Raw genomic sequence first — 23,477 nt, forward strand, 5'->3', positions numbered from 1 at the left:
TCTATCAATGGATGGATGTTAAATTACTGGGCCAAGGTGCTCGCTAACAGGATGTCCCTAGTCGCCTCACCGGTTTAATTCCAAGCAGAGCTACAGCATTGAATCTTAGGAGACTGTATTTGGGTTTGCAACTCAGCTCTGAGAGACCTAGGGAGAGAGCTGTCTTGTGTCTAGATGCCGCTAAGGTGTTTTACAGCCTGGAATGACATTCTTGTGGGCAGTTCTCAGGAAAATGGGGTTTGGAGACAGGTTTATAAATTGGGTAACACTGCTATATGACTCCCCAGTGGCGAGGGTTAGGGTGAATGGCCAGGTCTCCAGTACTTTTCCTCTGAAAAGAGTACTAGACAGGGGTGCCCACTCTCCCCCCTACTATTCGCTACTGCAATAGAGCCATTGGCTATTATAATGTCCAGGAAGGTTAAGGGATTTCAGTTTGCAGCTGTAGAACAGAAGGTATCTTTATATGCAGATGATATTCTTTTATATCTGGACAGGGTGCCCTCATCAATCTTACCAGCGATAGATATCATCTTGGAATTTGGGCGGAGATCAGGCTTAAGGATTAATTGGTCTAAGTCAGCCCTAATGCCGGTAAATCCTTTCCCGACAAATTTCTCTGGTCTTCAGATACCAGTCCCTGAATTTCGAGAGTTTAAGTAATTGGGGGTACTAGTTAGTCCAAATCCAAATGAATATCAGACCCTAAACCTTGATCCCCTACCTGCGCAATTTATATTTAAGATCAATACCTGGTGCCGATGCCCCCTATCAAACATTGGCAAAACAAACTTAATTAAAATGATACTGAAACCATAATTGTTATGTCTTATACATAACTCACCAGTATGGATACATATGGAATTCTTTACCAAGATTGACACCTTGTTCTCAGAGCTCATATGGAAGAAAAAGCATGCTAGGATCCGACTAGAGGTGCTGCAGAAAGGAAAGGAGGAAGGGGAGTTGGCAGTTCCGAATCCATATTTATATTCTAGTGCTTCCCAAATGCAACACAACAGAGGATGGGAAAAGAAGGGGGTATATGACATAAGTGATGAGCTGGTGAATGAAGGTTCGAATTGGAAATACCTGCTAAGCTGGCTGGAGGTGGTGTCATGTAAATAAAGTGAGACACCCAATGCTTGCTATGATCTTTAAGGTATAGGATAGGTACAAACATCTACTGAAAGTCGACGGGCCTATGGAGTACTGGCCACTATCGTGGAACCCAGATCTCCAAGAAATCCAGAAGTTAGTTGGCTTTAAGAGGTGGTAAGATAGAGAGGTCTGCCTGGTGTCGCATATTCTGCAAATAATGTTCTTAAGAGCTTTGAACAATTGCGAACGGAATTTTGTCTCTCACATGCTTTTTTCTAACAATATTTACAGCTGTGCCACGCACTCGAAAAACAAGGGAGATCAGGCCCTGTGTAGGTGACACATAACTCCATGCAATATACTTTAGCTATATCTGAATTCTTTAGAGGCCTTCTTTCTGAAATATATAAAAGTTACTGTCCAATCCATTTAGCTAGATTTTCTTTAACGGTCAAAAATAAGTGAGTGCGGGACCTGGGTCCTTTAACTGATGACCAATGGTCTAATATACTGGAGCAAATTCCTAAAATAGTGGTCTCAGAATGTTAGAGGCTGTCCCAGATGTTTCTCATTCAGAGGGTATGCCAGACACCTAGCCTCCTGTTCAAGATAGGACTAAGGGGCACGTTGCACACTGCGACATCGCAGGTGCGATGTCGGTGGGGTCAAATTGAAAGTGACGCACATCCGGCATCGCATGCGACATCGCAGTGTGTAAAGCCTGGATGATACGATTAACGAGCGCAAAAGCGTCGTAATCGTATCATCGGTACAGCGTCGGCGTAATCCATAATTACGCTGACGCAATGGTCCGATGTTGTTCCTCGCTCCTGCGGCAGCACACATCGCTGTGTGTGAAGTCGCAGGAGCGAGGAACATCTCCTACCGGCGTCACTGCGGCTTCCGTAGGATATGCGGAAGGAAGGAGGTGGGCAGGATGTTTACATCCTGCTCATCTCCGCCCCTCCGCTCTGATTGGCCGCCTACCGTGTGACGTCGCAGTGACGCCGCATGACCCGCCCCCTTAACAAGGAGGCGGGTCGCCGGCCACAGGGACGTCGCACGGCAGGTGAGTGTGTGTGTGAAGCTGGCGTAGCGATAACTTTCGCTACGCCAGCTATCACCACATATCGCTGCTGCGACGGGGGCGGGGACTATCGCACTCGACATCGCAGCATCGGCCTGCGATGTCGTAGTGTGCAAAGCCCGCCTAAGGCTGCGACCGCACTTTGCGTTTCCATCTGCGTTTCAGATGCTTTTTGGATGCGTTTTGAGAAGCACCTTTTTCATGCCAAAATGCATGCGTTTTGATTTACCAGCAAAGTCTATGGAAAATGGGTATTTCTAGACCGCACTTTGCGTTTCTAAACGCTGCGTTTAATTTGCATATTTTGTGGCAAAAACCATGCGTTCAACGAAGCAACATGTCAATTGTTTTTGCCATTTTGGTTGCGTTTTGCTAACATTGAAGTCTATGAGAAATGGCAAAAACCAAGATTCCAGCAAATTCCTGCGTTTTACCTGCTTTTTCAGTGCAGAAAACATGTGTTTTGGACTTCAAAAACGCATGCTTTTTGGACATCAAAATAATAATTTCATATGTCCCTTTACACACACACATAGTCCGACAATAAAAAATAAGAATTTTAATTAATTATTGCAATGTTCCCATTAAATATCATATTACCGCTATAATTTCATTAAATTAATCTATTTTCATTATTTTTCCACTAAAATATAGATTTGTTTCTTTTTTCCAATTTTTTCATTGAGTTTGACTATTTAAACTTTATTTAGCTGTGTCATGATGTTCAAAACGCATCTATCAAAACGCAGGTGGAAAATCAGGTAAAAAGCACTGAAAACGCATCTTAAACGCGGTAAATACGCATGCATTTTCAGCGCTAAATTTCTGAAAAAGGCAACTTTGGTCAAATCAATTAAGCACAAAACGTGCGTTTAGAACTGCAAGTAGGTGAACTCAAAGTGCGGTCGTAGCCTTAGGCCGAATGTGCAGTGTATTAGGTGTGGACAAGAGGAGGCTCATTTAATGCATGTAATGTGGGAATGTGGACATATAGGCGAATTCTTGAAGCAAACCTTGGGACTTATACAACACGTGTATCATATCAAAGTCCATCCCTTGCACCATACCTGCCTAGTGAATGTGTGGGACGATGGAGTAGATCCAGACTCCTCAATCGCCCTGCGTTTGTCACGTATCCTATACCAAGCAAGGAAGTTGTTGGCAAAACACTGACTTGATCCTTCACCCCCGACTATAGTAGAGCTGAAAAATAAGCTGAATAATCTACTCCAACTGAAGAGAGGAGTATATTTAAAAGAGGATGGCACTGGGTAAATTCTATAAGATCTTGCAGCCATGGATGGATGTTCCACTCTTCCCTCTAATGCGTTAATACAGGATGGTATACTGGATAGTCTGTTGCTATGCTTGCAATAAGGGGAATCACCATGGAACTGGAGGCCTAGATATTCCATATGGTACCGGAACCTCTGGGAGGCATTGAGAGGAGATCAGAAAATAATTTGATGACGGGGAGGGGGAAGAAGGGGTGGATATGGTTAGGAAATGTTATGGAGTGGCATGGTTAGAAAATTAGTGTTAAATGGGACAGACATAGTGCTACAAATCTTATCCTTAACGATTCTTTGTTACCTTAATAAAGTTAAGTTGTTTAATGGTTAGTTTATGGAAAATCGAAATAGTATCATAAATATGTACGAGGGGTAGCAGAGTAGACCTGCATAATATGATGATGTTCAACTTATTACGATACAAGTACCGTATTTTTCGTTTTATAAGATGCACCTGATTATAAGACGCACCCCCAAATTTGGTGAAGGAATAGAGAATTTTTTAATAAATGGGGTCCGTCTTATAATGCCAGTGTCCGTCTAACAAATAATATAGGGTATATGTCCCTCATAGCCCCCACATCCTAAAATTAGCCACCTTAATCTGGATATGGCCACCTTATATTGAACACGTCCCCCAGTAAGGCCCACAGGCCCACTGTGGCAGGCCCACTGTGGCCAGGCCCACAGGCCCACTGTGGCCAGGCCCACTGTGGCAGGCCCACAGGCCCACTGTGACAGGCCCACAGGCCCACTGTGGCCAGGCCCACAGGCCCACAGGCCCACTGTTTGCAGGCACACAGGCCCACTGTTTGCAGGCACACAGGCCCACTGTTTGCAGGCACACAGGCCCACTGTTTGCAGGCACACAGGCCCACTGTTTGCAGGCACACAGGCCCACTGTTTGCAGGCACAGGCCCACTGTTAGATATCGCCCCCATGTTGCTGCTGTTAGTAAAATAAACTCCTTACCTTCTGCAGCAGTGTCCTGTCTGGTGTCTCTCTCCTCGGGGTTGAGCTCCTCCAGTGTCTCCTGCACTTCCTACTTCCTGGTTCTAGTGACGGTCATGTGATCGGGACAGCAGAGAGAGATATCTCTGCGTGCAAGATCACAGCAGCAGGAGGGAGACCAGGCAGACACGCTGGAGGAGGTGAGTAAAGAGTTTATTATTTTACTATGGGCAGCAGCATGGGGGCCATAGCTAACACAGGGGGAGGGGGCATGTGCAATCAAAGGTAAGCACAGGCAGATAATATGCGCAGCTCCCCCAGCCTATCGCCGCGGTGCAGTTTCAGCACCATGGTGGTGGACAGCGGCTGTGCATATTATATGAGCGGGTGCAGGAGATCAAAGGCTGCCGCCCGCAGCTTCACAAGCCTCTACCGCCCCCCCCAGCACCGCTCCAGAGCGGCCTCCACCTCCCCTGGACCCTGCAGTATATAATCTGTATATTCGGTTTACAAGATGCACCCCCTACTTTCCCCCAAAATTTGGGGGAACAAAAGTGCGTCTTATAAAGCGAAAAATACGGTACATATGTGTTATGTAATGCCCATTTATATCTGATTTGTACCCTTTTTTTTACCGGTGTTTAATAAAAAAAAGATCTGATTTTAAAAAAAAAAAAATGTTCCCTGTAAGCTAAAATTTGTCATTTTAAGGCCTAAGCCACACGGCGAGAAAATCGGTGCGAGTGGAGTGCGATAAAACATCGCATTGCCCTCGGACAAATTCTAGCCTGTGTGTCAGCGCATATAAGCGATTATTTTCTCAGCCCTAATCGGACCGAGAAAACAATTGCAGCATGCTGTTATTGTAAGGCGAGACTCTTTTCTCTCGCACCCATTCAAGTGAATTGGGCGAGAGAAAAATCGTACTGCACTCGCAGTACACCGGTGTACCACGCGTGCAGAGCGAGAATCGCAATTGCCGGCTACGGAGGAGAGAGGGAGAGAGGGAGAGAAATCCTTCCCTCCCCTCCTCCGTTCCAGCCCGCCCCTCCTGAGAGCCAGCCCGCCCCCCGCAGCAAGTGAATGGGGCAAGAGAAAAATCGCACTGCACTCGCAGTACACCGGTGTACCACGCGTGCAGAGCGAGAATCGCAATTTCCGGCTATGGAGGAGAGAGGGAGAGAAATCCCTCCCTCCCCTCCTCCATGCCAGCCCGCCCCTCCTGAGAGCCAGCCCGCCCCCCACAGCTGAGGTCCAAACGCACAGTCGGACCTCAGACGCAGGGACACTAGCATGACACTCGGCTCCTGCTGTGCTGCCAGCGCGAGCTGAGTGTCATGCGAGCATCACAGTAGTGCCCCGTGTGGCCCCGGCCTAACACTAGTAATAGAAGCAGATGGAACCTGTAGTTTGTTGCACAATTTGCTATGAATGTGTCAATATCCCATATATGGTGAGAAAGTGCTGGACAGGCACATAGCAGGGCACGAAAGAGGAGTGCAAAGTTGGCTGAGACAAGTTGCAGATGCATTTAGAAAGCCCATGAGGAGCCAAAACAGCAGAAATCCCTACAAATGGCCATATTTTTAAAACCCCTCAAAACACTAATATAGTCATATGGTAAACATATTTAATCAGCAGGTGCCTCGCAGAATTTCATGAGATTGAGCATGAAAAAAAAAAAGTTTATTTTTTTCCCAATAAAATTGTTGCATAACCTTAATTTCTTCATAAGTATGGGATTCTAATATTTTGTTATGAGATTTTACCTGATTACAGTGATACCCACAACATAAGTGGCTGGACACTACCTTTTGGCCCTACGGATGGGATGGAGCACTATTTGACTTTTATATTGCACTTTTGCCTGGAATAGAGTGCTAACACCATGTGGTATTACCAGAGCCCCTGAAGTGCCAAAACAGCATAAACCTCCTACAACTGACCACATTTTAGAATCCATAAATCATTAGCTGTGGAAATAAAAAAACTATACTATTTGGCACACAGGACTCAGACAGAAAAGAGTTCTATCTGATTTTTGGAGCACAGGTTTGCTGAAATAGATTTCGGACAACATTAAAGAGTGGACTAGTTTTTAATTTGGGAGCTCAGATTCTGCAGGTTTAATTTTTAGATACCATGTTGTTCTCCATTGATAAATAACACTTGACTGTGGGGTTGTGTTTTGTGGGTTGATCTAAAGTTCTTATTGGTAACATTTTGGGGTACATAACATTTTTTTTTCCATCACATTTATCCTGTGGTCTATGCTGAGCACTTATATTGGAGTTTCAGTCTAAATCTATCAAAACATAATACAGACAAAACTGCTAGTTACAATGAGGCAGATGGAGTCACTTTGGGCTCTGTCTAGCCTTTGCTTCATGGCTTTTTCATATTTTGGGGGCGTACCCACATCACACTTTTTTGTGCTAAAAAGATGTCTAAATTGATGGGACACTAACAGAATGAAGTCTAAAGTGACTTGACCTGCCTCATTATTTGGTTCCATTGGCTGTTTGCTCTAAATCACATTTTTGTGGTGATTTTGACAGAAACCACAATGTTAGTGCTCAGTGCAGAGCACAGGATAAAAGTGAGCCAAACTTTAAAGGGTTACTCCCATTTGCAAAATCTTATCCCAATATGTAGTATGTATAATAATAATATTAGCAAATACTTTAAAGTAAAAATGTAGTATGGTTCCACTGATAAAGCCATGTCTCTTACTTCATGTGCAGGGTATTAAAACCAGGGGAACAGAGTCTTTAAGTTTGCTGAGTGACAAATATACCCAAACAAGACATAATTATGAATGTGCAAAACATTTTATTTTTATAATGCTGCAGGGATATCAAAATAGCAATACAATACATAAATATAGGACAAAGGGAAATTGGTGCAAGAGGGGAAACCCCACGTGTCCCAAACACTTAATCAAGGAGAACAAGTCTCCACTGAGTTAGGGCAGACTTCTCAGGGTTAAAGTAACCCGCAGGTAGGAAAAAGCTCAATTATATAAACATTGCCGAGAAAGCCAGGGTAATAGGAAGTATAGCCCAAAGGGCAGAGCACCTACCAGGAAGATGAATCGCCGAAGACCGGGATAGCACGTGGGGACCGGCGTCCCAACACATGTTTCGCTCAGTGTGCTTCGTCGGGGGACGACAAAGCACACTGAGCGAAACACGTGTTGGGACGCCGGTCCCCACGTGCTATCCCGTTCCTCGGCGATTCATCTTCCTGGTAGGTGCTCTGCCCTTTGGCCTATACTTCCTATTACCCTGGCTTTCTCGGCCATGTTTATATAATTGAGCTTTTTCCTACCTGCGGGTTACTTTAACCCTGAGAAGTCTGCCCTAACTCAGTGGAGACTTGTTCTCCTTGATTAAGTGTTTGGGACACGTGGGGTTTCCCCTCTTGCACCAATTTGCCTTGGTCCTATATTTATGTATTGTATTGCTATTTTGATATTCCTGCAGCATTATAAAAATAAAATGTTTTGCACATTCATAATTATGGCTTGTTTGGGTATATTTGTCACTCGGCAAACTTAAAGACTCTGTTCCTCTGGTTTTATTGTTATTTTGAGTTGTTGCCAACTATATTTAAGTGGCCCTTTTTTGTCTCATTCATGTGCAGGGTATTGCAGCTTATGCATCCATGGTTCCGACTACAAGAAACTATCTGTCAGTATATAAGTGGACATAACCATGGAAACCTAAGCTGCAATGCCAAGTAGTCAGAAAGGTGCATAAGGGGTCTGAGAAAATTTAAGTCAGAAAAACAGGCTATGTCAGCCTGCTTCACTGTGATTAGTCCATGTGTGTAGACAGAACAATAAAAGCAATTGCTGGGCAGGACAAAAACAGATTGGTCCCGGACCAGTTCGCTGCATTTTTCCAGTGTAAGAGATGGCAGTTTTAATTAAACTGCCACTGTCCGGTTTCATGCAGTTACCAAAGCAGAATAAAAACATGTTTTTAAAAATTGGCTACGCTGCTGGAAAAAACTCTCCTGCTGCAGTATTCTTTGTAGGTTTTGTATTATCCACTACACGTTTCAATACCGTATTGACATCGGTATCAAGTGTAAAAAATGGTTTCATACAATGACAGCTTAATTAAATCACAAATGTATGGTGGAATGTTGTAACGCACCGCATCCCTTGATATACATGTACATGATTTTGCATTATGTTCCTCTGCAAGAATTAGATAAAAGGCCTCCCCTGGTATGATTTAAACTGCAGCTCAAACTAGTCTTTTGCTAATACAGGCTGCAGACTGAAGACATGCAACTGCGGCGACCAACTAATAAGAGCTGTATCACACATAACGCAGTCAATCTGTCACATGGATAGAAACAGGGTTGTCTCAAGAATTTCAGGTTCATTGTCTTCAATGATTATTTGTTTTCCTGTTGGGAGTGCAGTCTGTCTATGCTATAAAGCTGTCAGGGTGAAGGGGGATGAAGCTTGAGATCTTGTCAAGCGCAACAAATATTTCTTCAAACATCACATTTTTTGTTGCTGATTTTGTTTAGGTGCCATTTGTTTATTTAAATATTTAATACTTACATGATGCAGCAATTTCAAAATAAGAAGCCAAGGTTTCAAAAAAATGAACAAATTAATACATTGTGGTATATTTAGTGATTCACGAAACATTTATTCTAGCAATCTGCAGCTGCCAGCTAATATTTTACCACATATTGAGAAGAAAATTTGCTATAGCACTTGAAAGAGTGACACAAAAAAATGCAGCTTGACAGAAGAAAAAAAAGTACTCTTTGTGAAACCACCCTTAGATTGGGAATTACTTATGCAATTTTTCATTTTAGCTAAAACAGATCCTGCAAAAATGAAGTGGTATAAGTCATTGTTTTACATTCAACATTCCTTACAAATCGGCAATTGGTTTTTGCTGGCTACATGTTGTAGCATTGATATGTGAACTGTTTTCTGCTCAATGACTATTTTCACATAAGTGGAATAATTTTTTAAAAGTATTTTCGATGCCAATATTACTGTCAAATATTTGGCGCAGACAGCAGCTCTTATAATCTAAACGAACAACATTATAGGATATTAGAATGTTGCAATTGGAATCATTAGACCCACTGTAGTATTTGAACAGTCAAAATAGAAGAATGGAAATAAATAAATTACGGTTATTTGAAACTAGTTATAGTAAAACATTTTTACACTTTTTATGCATAATTCTGCCTATGCACAACATTGGCAGAACTTGGAAATCTATTGCATATGACTCATCTTAACTGTTCCCTGGAGGTATACGTTGAAAGTACAAATAAGATATGTTGAAATCTAAAATGATTTGTTCTGCTAGTAAAATATTTTTTGTTTGATGTGCTCATATCTATGTTTGTTTTAATAATTCTTTTCCATTTTCATACTTGATCAGGATTGCATTTGGAAAGCACAAGCCAAACAATGCCGTGATATATAGTTGTTTTTTAGAAGGAAATAATGCTCAATGTAGATATTTTTGCTAATAGGTCAACTTATTAAGTGATCAGCAAGACTTTTCGACTTAATTCTCATTTAATTTAACATAATCATGAAACAAACTCTACTCATGTGTATGAAACGTTGCTATCAGTTGAAGTCAGCATGTTGTTTTTGTTGCTGTACAAATATTATAAAAATCCTTTATAGAAAAAGAATAATAATAAAATAATAATAATCATATATGCAGTATACTTATATAGAATTGTACTCACCCTGTTGTTTTTGTCTGTCTCTTCAACCTCTTCTTTGGATAAGCCTTGGCGCATAAGAGCTTTTAAAATAATTATATTATTGTTACTGCATGCTTTAAATAGAGTAAGAGGCTCTGGACTTCCCACACTCTCCAAACTGGTATAACTATCACTATCAAGATCTCCATTTTCAAAAAGATCATCATCTTCATTGTCTTCACCTTGCTGCCAGTATCCATGAGTCTCAAGATCTGGTGGGTAAAAGGAGTCATCTGAAGTGATGCTTCGAACATCACAAAAATCATCATATTCTTCACATTCTTCTTCTGTGTTTAAAGTGGAATTGCAAGTGGTAATGCAATGTTCAATGGTGGGAAGAACTGCAAGAAGCTGTGGGAGAGGGTCCCCTGTACCACGCCATGGACGGCCATCTTGTGTTTCAGTAATAGTTTCATCCTTTGTCTCCAGTTCACTTTTTTCCTTTACCAGGCCAGTTGAATCATTCTCTTCTTCAATTGTAGGTACCTCTAACTTTCGCTTTCCTATCTTTGCCTCTCCTTCTGTATTCTGTTTTCCAGATAAAAGAACCATTTATCTTAATAGGATGAAATAATAGTTAATTCAAAAAAATAATAAAAATATAAATAGCATTAAAGATTTGTTACACATAGACTGGAACATTCAATAAGCTCAAATAAAATTCATGGTTTCACAAAGTTCAAGAAATATATAGAAGTCAATTTATATAAAAAAGCAATTGTATATTTTGTAAAAAGAGAAAACAAACTACACATTAAAATAACAATACAAAACCATACTTATTATTGCTAAATTACAATGATTTGCCTATTATTATCTATCTCCAATCGAGTTGATAAGTTTGCAAAGCTATTATGAAAACAAAAGGGAAAGACAAAAACAAAATTGTCTTCTTCTTGTACTCACATTTAGGAATGGAATATGATCCACTCTTCAGTAGGTCTGTGTTGAATTAAAGTATGCAAAGCTTCCCAAGATCACCCAAATAGGTCTACATTTCTTTTAGATAAATATATTGATGGGAATACTTTTTTTTACAAGGCAGAATCATACCATGTAACAGGTTCTTCTTAGTATCTGCCTTGAATGGAGGAAAAGACATTTGGAAAAGTCCAGCTCCTTAATCCGATCATCATTTCTGAGAAGATTGAAAATCCAGCTTAGCATGTTGACATCAGAGCACATTTTAAAAGAGATTTAAATAGGAGATGTGCATCTGTTGATGTTAGGTCTCACAAAGCAAAACATAATCATGTAAATATAGCAGGTGAGACTTTGTTTTAAATGCAAATCATTCTAAATTTCATTTATAGAGCTGTATTTTTCTGAGCCAAAATATTTAGCATAATGTTATTTACATTATATATACATATATATATATATATATATATATATATATATATATATGTATATATAATATATACATATATATATATATATATACTTGTTTGTTTGTTTTTATTTATATATAGAACAAAAAGGGGGAAAAAAAATGATACCAATAAATATGTGTATTTATGTAAAAAAACAGAAATAAACAATAAAGTACACATATTTGGTATAGCTGCATCCGGGAACAGCCCGATTTATAAAACTGTCATGCTATTTTATCCCTTCAATGGACACCGTAAAAAAAAAAATAAAAAAACGTATCAAAAACTGTATTTTCATCATACAGCTGATAAAAATATGGAATAAAACACAATCAAAATGTCATATCTAAATGAACATGATACCTCTAAAAACGACATCTTACCATGCCAAAAACACGATATAAAGTTCTGTCAGCAAAAAAATGAAAAAAAAATTATAGGTCTCAGTGCACAGCAATGTAAAAACAATATTTTAAATTGCTGTTTCTTCTTCCTTGAGCTAGTAAGTGATCAGTATATATTATGTGCCTCAAAATGGTATCAATAAAAATACCAATGCATCCCGCAAAGAACATGCCCTCACATGACCCTGTCAGCATGAAAAAAAAATAACAAACTATAGCCTTCAAATTTCAAAGATGCAAAATACTTTAATTGTGTAAAAAAGCTTTTGTTAGTGTGATAGTAGCCATAGCTCAAAAAAAACTATACAAATCTGGTATCACTAAATTTGTACTGACCTGAGGATTAAAGCCACCTAATCACTTATACTCCAAGATGAATGGTGCAAAAAATAAATATCTAAAGACAATTCTTCAAATAGCCATCTTGTGAAGAATGGCTGTCTTGCTGTTCCACAGGAGGCGCCTGATGAAGTGATATGAAACGAGCGTTGGGGCAGCAGGGACCCTGACAGATGTCACACACCACTGTAAGTTATAGACTCTTGTTCAGTTATTCGTCTTTTGCAGTTACATTTTTCCTTTGGCAATTGACTGTTTAATGTGGAACAGCAATACAGCTATTCTCCACTAGATGTCCCCACTTGTACATTTTGTGTAACCAGATAAACAAACAGATGTGTCTGGAATCTTGTGTAGTAATCCCGGATATGGTGTCTCTGTAACTGCATAATTATACAATTGTGTCATACTTCGCTGCAGAACCATCAAATGTATCTCAGTCTGCCCTAGAGATCACATATGCGGCATATTCCTAAGAGCAGTACATTTGGAGTCTCTTTTAGTGATGAGCGAGTACTAAAAAGCTCGGGTGCTCGAGGCTCGGGCCGAGCATCCCAAGATACTCGTGTACTCGGCCCGAGCACCAAGCCCAATGTTATCCTATGGGAGACCCGAGTATTTTTATGAAATGACCCCCGGCAGCATGTAGAAACCCTAAAAATGTCACAAAAGTCTCAGAAGAGTGCTCAAATGACATGGCAACAGCATGGGGAAGACCCCTTCAAGCATTTATCACTCAAAAGTCACAGCTGTGAACAATTTTGTCTGCGTTTTACGCCATTTTTACGGACTCACCAGAAAACCTTCAAAAATGACACCAAAATGAATTTTCATGGCGGAAATGTTAAGGGCACATACCCAATAGTGAGATAGAGCTGGTGTATGTTACTTTTGGAGATTACATGAAAGATTTTACGTGAAAACATTGTGTGGCACTCCGATGTCCCTGAGACGAGACGTACATGAAGGCCTCTTGAGTCTAATGTGCCCATTTTGAAGAAGTGAGTCTTTGTAGTATTTTCCTTTGCCAGGGAAGTCCAAAATTGTGAGGTTCACCAATGCCCCTGCATACAGACGTGCATGATGGCCTGTAAACCTGAAGTGCCCATTGTAAGGAAGTGGGTCTATTGTAGTATAGCCCTTTGGCAGGGCAGCCAAAAATTGGGAGGCTCCACATTGTCCCTGGATAAAGACGTGCATGAGGGCCTGTAAACCTGAAGTGCCCATTGTAAGGAAGTGGGTCTATTGTAGTATAGCCCTTTGGTAGGGCAGCCAAAAATTGGGAGGCTCCACATTGTCCCTGGATAGAGACGTGCATGATGGCCTGTAAACCTGAAGTGTCCATTGTAAGGAAGTGGGTCTATTGTAGTATAGCCCTTTAGCAGGGCAGCCAAAAATTGGGAGGCTCCACATTGTCCCTGGATAGAGACGTGCATGATGGCCTGTAAACCTGAAGTGCCCATTGTAAGGAAGTGGGTCTATTGTAGTATAGCCCTTTGGCAGGGCAGTCCAAAATTGTGAGGTTCACCAATGCTCCTGCATACAGACGTGCATTAGGGCCTGTAAACCTGAAGTGCCCATTGTAAGGAAGTGGGTCTATTGTAGCATAGCCCTTAGGCAGGGCAGCCAAAAATTGGGAGGCTCCACGTTGTCCCTGGATAGAGACATGCATGAGGGCCTGTAAACCTGAAGTGCCCATTGTAAGGAAGTGGGTCTATTGTAGTATAGCCCTTAGGCAGGGCAGCCAAAAATTGGGAGGCTCCACATTGTCCCTGGATAGAGACCTATTAGGTTCTTAGTGCGTCCATGCTTGCATTTAAAAACCGCACGTGTGTGCCTGTTGGTGGCAGCGTTCAGGTGCACTTGTGTGTGTTTTGCACAAACTAGTATATAACGCAAACGTCTAGTGAATAATACACGTCAGCACAGCATTGCAAAATGCGCAAGGGCGTTGGCAACGAACAAGGAAGTGGACGTGATGGTGGTGCAGGCAGAGACCGAGGTCGTGTGCAAGCTCTAATTTCGCCACAACAAAGGGCCACATCTACTCGCTCGCACATCCTGTCCCAAATTCTTGGGGACCGCAGCAGTACACCGCTCTTGAACCAAGACAGTCAACAGGTTGTTAGTTGGATAGCGGATAATGCTTCCAGTCAGATTGGCACCACCACAAACACTCTGTCTTCCACACGGTCAAGTGTCAGTAGCCGTGATACTGCACCGCACATTTCAGAACCTGATCCTCCTTCCTACCACCAGGCCGAGTACACGTCCACGGACATTACTGATCCCACACTTGGACACTCGGAAGAGCTGTTCACGTTTCCATTCACACATTCTGGCCTCTCACCAGCTCCTGTTGAAGTGGGTCATGACGAGATTGTATGTACAGATGCCCAAATATTTGAGCAGCCACGTTCTCACGAAGTTGGCAACGTGTCTCAACAAGGGGTGGACGATGATGAGACACAATTGTCAGGAAGTCAGGAGGAGGAGCTGGGTGCGGAAGAGGAAGACGACGTGGTGGATGATCGAGTAAATGACCCAACCTGGCAGGAGGATATGCAGAGCAAGGACAGCAGTGCACAGGGGGAGGGAGGCATAGCATCCCAACAGGCAGTAAGAAGCAGGGTGGTGGCCCCAGGCAGAAGTCAGGCAACCGTTCCCCGGAACAACAACACGACACAAGGTGCCTGTACAAATGTTAGATCTTCCCGAGTCTGGCAGTTTTTTAAGTTGGCTCCAGATGATTCTAAAAAGGCCATTTGCAACACCTGCCATGCCAGCATCAGCAGGGGTACCAAAACTAGCAGCCTGACCACCACCAGCATGATCAGGCACTTGTCAGCCAAGCACCCGACTTTGTGGGATGTACAACAGAGTCGAGGAGCAGTGCTTGCTGATGTCAGTGCTATGTCTTCGCTTGTTGTGCATGCGAGCCAATCCCCTGTCCATGCTGCCCGTGAACAAGCCTCCTCCGGCCCTGCACCTGCAGTTGCCCACGCAGAAATAACACCATCATCAAGCACGTCCTTGTCCCAGCGCATCGTTCAGTTATCCATTCTGCAAACCTTTGAACGCAGGCGCAAATACACTGCCAACGCCCCACATGCCACACTTCTAAATGCTAACATTTCGCGACTGCTTTCGCTGGAAATGTTGCCTTTTAGGCTGGTGGAGACAGAAGCATTCCGCGACCTGATGGCGGCAGCTGTCCCACGTTACTCGGTCCCCAGCCGCCACTATTTCTCCCGGTGTGCCGTCCCCGCTTTGCATAACCACGTGTCACAAAACATCACACGTGCCCTGAACAATGCTGTTTCAGCCAAAGTCCACCTAACCACAGACACGTGAACAAGTGCTTGTGGGCAAGGCCGCTACATCTCGTTGACGGCACACTGGGTTAATATTGTGGAACCTGGGACCCAGTCTGAGCGAGGGACGGAACATGTCCTTCCCACACCAAGGTTTGCAGGCCCTACCTCAGTCAGGGTTTCACCCACACTCTACAGCTCCGGAATGTCATGCTCCTCAGCCTCCTCCTCCTGCGCATCCTCATCCACTTTACCCTCCACACCAGTCCCAAGCTGGAAGCACTGCAGCACTGCCTCGGCGAAGCGGCAACAGGCTGTGCTGAAGCTAATCTGCATAGGTGACAAACCCCACAATGCAGAAGAGGTGTGGACAGCTCTGAAACAGCAGGCAGATCACTGGCTCACACCTCTGAACCTAAAGCCAGGAAAGGTCGTGTGTGACAATGGCCGGAACCTGGTGGCGGCTTTGAGGCGAGGCCAGCTGACACATGGTCCATGCGTGGCCCATGTGCTCAACCTCATGGTTCAGCGGTTTCTAAAGTCATACCCAGAGCTGTCTGATCTGCTGGTAAAAGTTCGCCACCTGTCTGCACATTTTCGAAAGTCACCTACTGCTTCAGCTGGCCTTGCCGGCTTTGAGCGCCATTTGCATCTTCCGGCTCACAGACTGGTGTGTGATGTCCCCACGTGTTGGAATTCAACTCTGCACATGTTGGTCAGGATATGTGAGCAGAAGAGGGCAGTTGTTGAGTACCTGCATCACCTAAGCCGTCGGGAAATGGGTCAAACTCCACACATAACACCTGAGGAGTGGAGATGGATGTCCGACCTATGTACCATCCGCCAAAACTTTGAGGACTCCACCAAGATGGTGAGCGGCGATGACGACATTATTAGCGTCACCATACCGCTTCTCTGCCTTCTAAAATGGTCTCTGCTCAAAAACAAACATGATGCATTGCAGGCGGAGCGCGATGAGTTGGAGCAAGAAACAGTAGTGGGTGTGGGTGATAACACACAGCCCAGCCTCGTCTCATCACAACGTGCAGTGGAGGACTACGACGAGGAGGAGGATGAAGACATGGAGCAACTCTCCGGCCAAATTGAGGATATGACATGCAGTCATATTCTCGGTTCAGCGTGGCTGGCCAGAGGACAGGGTAGATGATGAGGAGGAGGAGGAGGAGGACAGCATGTTCAGTCATCGTGTTGGTCAGGATACTGAAGTGATGGCTGTTAAGAGTCTAGCGCACATGGCTGACTTTATGGTAAGCTGCATGTCTCATGACCCTCGCGTTAAGAACATCTTGGCCGATAATCATTACTGGTTGGTAACACTGTTAGACCCACGCTAAAAGGAGAACTTTATGTCTCTTATTCCCGAGGCGGAGAGGTCAGGCAAAATGCAGCAGTTCCAGAAGGCCATAGTCACGGAAGTAGGCAAAGCATTCCCCTCACAAAATGCTAGCGGCATAGGTCAGGAATCAGTGGACAACCAAGGCGTACAGCTGAGAGGGGCACAAGTACAATCCGCCAGAGGTAGGGGAACAGTCTTTAAGCTGTGGGACAATTTTCTCAGCCCCTCACATACCACAGCCCCTGAGGTGCGGGGTAGTGCCACAAGAAATCCTAGTTTGCCCAGATGCTCAAGGAGTACCTTGCAGATCGAACAACTGTACTCTGACATTCCTCTGTGCCTTACAATTAATGGGTATCCAAGCTGGACACGTGGCATGAATTGGCTCTCTACGCCTTGGAAGTCCTGGCCTGCCTTGCCGCTAGCGTTTTGTCAGAGCGTGTTTTTAGTGCCGCAGGTGGAATCATTACAGATAAACGCACCCGCCTGTCAACTGAAAATGCTGACAGGCTGACTCTGATCAAGATGAACAAGGGTTGGATTGGGCCAGACTTCACCACACCACCAGCAAATGACAGCGGAATTTAAAGTTTGTAACGGGAATTTGCCATGTACCTCCACTCACCCATGGTAACACACTTCTGGACTTTGGCTAATCGCTGGACTGCTCCTCCTTCTCCTCATGCGCCACCATGATGACCGTTACAATAGTTAGGCCGTTGTTTCAGGTATACCCCCAGTGGTAAATTTTTTCGCCCATTCTTTCAGAATGGGCATTACAATGACAGGAGACCCGCTCCTTTGCAATGGGAACAATGTTTTGAGCCTCTCATGCACATCTCTATCCAGGGACAATGTGGAGCCTCCAAATTTTTGGCTGCCCTGCCTAAGGGCTATACTACAATAGACCCACTTCCTTACAATGGGAACTTCAGGTTTACAGGCCATCATGCACGTCTCTATCCAGGGACAATGTGGAGCCTGACGCTGCCACCGACTGCCACACACGTGCGGTTTTTAAATGCAAGCACGGACGCAATAAGAACCTAACAGGTTTTGAGGAGCGACAATTACTGAGAGGTTTGACACTATCAGACACTGCTTACTGACGTGTATTATTCACTAGACTTGTGCGTTATATACTAGTTTGTGAAAAACGCACACAAGTGCACCTGTACGCTGCCACCGACAGCCACACACGTGCGGTTTTTAAATGCAAGCACGGACACACTAAGAACCTAACAGGTTTTTAGGAGCGACAATTACTGAGAAGTTTGACACTATCAGCACTGTTTTAGACTGTGTACACCAGCCCCAGATATGATGAAGGCTGGTATACGGTCACCACTAGGAATGGCTATATACCCTGCCTGCCCTGCCTGTATACAGCAACAATAGTCCTGAGAAGGACTCTGCTCCTGTACTCCGACCTGGCTATACCCTGCCTGCCTGTATACAACTACAATAGTCCTGAGAAGGACTTCTGGTCACACTGTTTGCAGCCCTGCTACGGAAATAACTATAAAGGGCCGCAAACGTTTCCCTGAAGCAGCAACACTCTCCCTGCACTGACTGTCTGGATGGCTGTGTGCAGAGCACAGCGCGCCCGCCGGTATAAAGGCTCGGTCACGCTGTGCGGGCCGGCCAATCACTGCAATTCCACAACTAACAGGGCTGTGGCATTGCAGTGGTCTGCCAGCCAATCCCTGCATGAGGGCTGGCTCTCAAAAGAGCGCCAACATGCAGGGATGAAGACCACGAGTACAGCACAAGTATCGCGAGATTACTCGGTCCCCGCCGAGTAGCCCGAGTACAGTGATACTCGTGCGAGTACCGAGTAGTGACAAGCATACTCGCTCAACACTAGTCTCTTTCAAACCAAATATGGCACATGGACAGGGCAGGATACAGGGACGCTGGGCCAGACAATCTCACAAGCATGATTCTGGTTCTGCCCTATTACACTATTCGTTAGTCATATCGCTTAGTTTCTTATATGTCTTGCTTTCTGCACTCCCTCACCTAAACCCATCTCCTATACATTCTGTGCCTTCACTCTATATCAGCCCCTCTCTCCTTCCCTCTCCCATGTACAACATTGAGGCCTTACTAACATTTTTCAACCATTCAAAACCATCCACTGCCCCCACACAGCGCACAAAACGTTCACACAAAACACTGAATCACCTGCTCTTTCTCTTTTTCCTCCTCCTCCTAGTTGCTGGTGACATCTCCCCTAACCCCGGGCCCCCATCCTTAAGTACATATAACTCCCATCCTGCAATACATAGAAACCCTGCTCATCTTATCAATATCCAGTGCTCACCTTCTCCTGCCCCTTTTAATTGCGCACTCTGGAGTGCAAGGTCAGTGTGCAACAAACTCCCCTTCATTCATGACTTCTTCCTCTCTAACGCCCTGAACCTTCTTGCTCTTACAGAGACCTGCATCCAGCTCTCTGACACCACCGCTGCTGCTGCTCTCTCACACGGTGGGCTCCAATTCTCACATACTCCAAGACCTGAGAACAGATCAGGAGGAGGTGTTGGTCTGCTCCTCTCATCCCAGTGTGTCTTCCAGGTCATCCCCCCAGTACCCTCACTCATGTTTCCGTCTTTTGAAGTCCACACCATTAGACTCTTCAAACCATTCTCCCTGCAAGTGGCAGTTGTGTATCGCCCTCCAGGCTCCTCCCATCAGTTCATTGATCATTTTACCACTTGGCTTCAACACTTTTTATCCTGTGACCTTCCCACTCTCATCATGGGGGATTTCAACATCCCTATAGATGACCCACGCTCCCCATCTGCCACCCATTTTCTTTCTCTAACCTCATCCTTCAGCCTCTCACAGCTCACTAAGTCTCCTACACATAAGGATGGCAATACGCTGGACCTGGTCTTCTCCCGCCTCTGCACTCCTAACGAATTCACCAATTCCCCTCTCCCACTCTCTGACCACAACCTTCTCTCCTTTTCCATCACAAACTGTCTTCAAATCCAGGACGTCCCCACTTATCGCCCATACAGAAATCTAAGCGCCATCAATAACCAGATGCTAATGAACAATTTGCAGTCATCTCTGGCTCCCATCTCCTCTCTCTCCTGCGCAGACTCTGCAGTGTCACATTATAAGAAGACATTGCAGATTGCCCTGGATGAAGCTGCACCAGCTACATGCAGAAAAAAAACACACAGGCAGCGGCAGCCCTGGCACACGCTTCAAACATGTTTCCTACAGCGCTGTTCTAGGTGTGCGGAGCGTCTGTGGAGAAAATCCTTCTCAGCTGAAGACTATAAGTTCATGCTCAAAACCTACAACTCTGCTCTCCATCTGGCTAAACAACTATACTTTACCAATCTCATCACTTCACTAGCCAACAATCCTAAACGATTCTTTGAAACCTTCCACTCCCTCCTTGAGCCCTAAAGCACAGACCCCGGCCACCAACCTAAGCTCTGATGATCTGGCCACTTTCTTCTTACAAAAGATCAACGACATCCGCAAAGAAATCTTTGAAAAATCCCCTCAGAGCCTGGATCCCCTCCTCTCCCACACCTCAAGCTCACTATCAATATTTGAGCCTGTCACAGAAGAAGAAGTATTTTTGGTAAGGAGATGGATGTTTGAATACCGCGCCAAAGACCACTAATGCAGGAGATGAATTTAACGTGACTTTATTCCATGTTCAGGTCTACGCGTTTCAGGAGCATCCGCTCCCTTCCTCAGGACAATACAGGCACAAGCAACATCAAAATCAGCAGTCAAAGAATGAGCCGAAAACTATATACCTTCCGGTGTGACGTCATTGATACGCCCACTTGAACCAGAAAAGAAAAAAATCGGCGGAAATTCCATACATTCATTGAATAACAAAGTAACATGATTTCAATGCAAAAACCGCTTTTCCTTATCATAAACATGTCTATTAAAATTATCATAAAACTTCCAGTTTAATAAAAAGAAAAAGAAAAAAATTGTTGGAGTCCCGTGTGTTTGTGAAAATAGAGAAATTATATATGTATGAAGAAATAGTAGTTGTGTGAAAATAGACCAAGCAGTGAATTAGAATAGAACCTACAAGACATCAGGTTGATATGTGTAAAGAATGTGACAGGGGATTAAACCATTAGACCATACAAGGCAGGCAGCGGTACATATAAGAACCCGCTCCTGCATCAACAAAAAATCAAATGTGGGTGCTATAAACACACTGTATAAAATACAGGGAGCTAAAAACTGCACTTCTCAGAACAAGTAAGGTCGTGAAAGTTCAGACCGTGAGAAAGAAACTTATACGCATGCGGGAGAAAAGGTAAGAAGCAAGATAGATGTGTGGGGTCGAGAAAGTTCAAAGCGTGGGAAAAACACTAATGCGCATGCGGAGAAAAATGAAAAGGAATTACCGTGCTGGATATGCACGGGAAATGTTAATACACACAGAAAACCAGTGTGAAAATGAAGGAAACAGTGAACATATGTCAGAAACCAGAATTCACATCTAATTACAAGGAGTAGAAAAGACAATAAATGCAAAAATATATAAATATTAATATATGTAAGACAATTTTTGTAATCATTAAAATTAAAATGATCATTAAAAATTTTAATGATTACAAAAATTGTCTTACATATATTAATATTTATATATTTTTGCATTTATTGTCTTTTCTACTCCTTGTAATTAGATGTGAATTCTGGTTTCTGACATATGTTCACTGTTTCCTTCATTTTCACACTGGTTTTCTGTGTGTATTAACATTTCCCGTGCATATCCAGCACGGTAATTCCTTTTCATTTTTCTCCGCATGCGCATTAGTGTTTTTCCCACGCTTTGAACTTTCTCGACCCCACACATCTATCTTGCTTCTTACCTTTTCTCCCGCATGCGTATAAGTTTCTTTCTCACGGTCTGAACTTTCACGACCTTACTTGTTCTGAGAAGTGCAGTTTTTAGCTCCCTGTATTTTATACAGTGTGTTTATAGCACCCACATTTGATTTTTTGTTGATGCAGGAGTGGGTTCTTATATGTACCGCTGCCTGCCTTGTATGGTCTAATGGTTTAATCCCCTGTCACATTCTTTACACATATCAACCTGATGTCTTGTAGGTTCTATTCTAATTCACTGCTTGGTCTATTTTCACACAACTACTATTTCTTCATACATATATAATTTCTCTATTTTCACAAACACACGGGACTCCAACAATTTTTTTCTTTTTCTTTTTATTAAACTGGAAGTTTTATGATAATTTTAATAGACATGTTTATGATAAGGAAAAGCGGTTTTTGCATTGAAATCATGTTACTTTGTTATTCAATGAATGTATGGAATTTCCGCCGATTTTTTTCTTTTCTGGTTCAAGTGGGCGTATCAATGACGTCACACCGGAAGGTATATAGTTTTCGGCTCATTCTTTGACTGCTGATTTTGATGTTGCTTGTGCCTGTATTGTCCTGAGGAAGGGAGCGGATGCTCCTGAAACGCGTAGACCTGAACATGGAATAAAGTCACGTGAAATTCATCTCCTGCATTAGTGGTCTTTGGCGCGGTATTCAAACATCCATCTCCTTACCAAAATTATTCATCACAGGGATGACTGCTGCCTCTGACCCAGTTTATATGCCTGCATAGTGGTTGTGACTTTCACAACTACATTTGGTGAGTAACCTCTGTGAATCACACCCTATTTGTTTTGTGGGGTAAGACCCTATTGCGCTCTCTTTCCACAGTGTTTTTCACAGAAGAAGAAGTGACGCGTCTCCTTGCCTCTTCCCGCCCAACAACATGCACCAGTGACCCTCTTCCCTCACATCTCCTTCAGGCTCTCTCCCCAGCTGTCACTACCTATATAACCAAAATGTTTAACCTCTCTCTTTCATCAGGTGTCTTTCCTTCATCATTTAAATATGCCATCACAACCCCTCTACTTAAAAAACCTTCCCTCAATCAGAACTGTGCCGCTAACGACAGACCAGTCTCTAAAGGTGGTGTCATACACAGCGACAATGACGTCGCTGCTACGTCACCATTTTCTGTGACGTTGCAGCGACGTCCCGTCGCTGTCGCTGTGTGTGACATCCAGTAACGAGCTGGCCCCTGCTGTGAGGTCGCCGCTCGTTGCTGAATGTCCAGCTTCATTTTTTGGTCGTCGCTCTCCCGCTGTGACGCACAGATCGCTGTGTGTGACAGCGAGAGAGCGACGAAATGAAGCGAGCAGGGAGCAGGAGTCGGCATCTGGCAGCTGCGGTAAGCTGTAACCAAGGTAAACATCGGGTAACCAAAGTGGTTACCCGATATTTACCTTCGTTACCAGCCTCCGCCGCTCTTGCTGCTAGTGCCGGCTCCTGCTCTCTGCACATGTAGCTGCAGTACACATCGGGTTAATTAACCCGATGTGTACTGTAGCTAGGAGAGCAAGGAGCCAGCGCTAAGCAGTGTGCGCGGCTCCCTGCTCTCTGCACTGTGACATATAGCTGCAGTACACAT

At 43.7% G+C, this 23,477-nt stretch overlaps 1 protein-coding gene across 1 annotated transcript in view; it reads right to left on the reverse strand.

Annotated features, from left to right (window-relative positions):
• Window positions 1-10,749, reverse strand: part of ANKRD33B (ankyrin repeat domain 33B) — a 691,707-nt gene extending 680,958 nt beyond the window's left edge. The window contains exon 1 of the mRNA XM_075316544.1: window positions 10,180-10,749. Within this exon, the coding sequence (XP_075172659.1) occupies window positions 10,180-10,749 (570 nt within the window). The remainder of the gene's footprint in view (window positions 1-10,179) is intronic.
• Between the last annotated feature and the right edge of the window lie 12,728 nt (window positions 10,750-23,477).

Source organism: Anomaloglossus baeobatrachus, chromosome 6 (assembly GCF_048569485.1).
Source record: "Anomaloglossus baeobatrachus isolate aAnoBae1 chromosome 6, aAnoBae1.hap1, whole genome shotgun sequence".
Lineage (NCBI taxonomy): Eukaryota > Metazoa > Chordata > Amphibia > Anura > Aromobatidae > Anomaloglossus > Anomaloglossus baeobatrachus.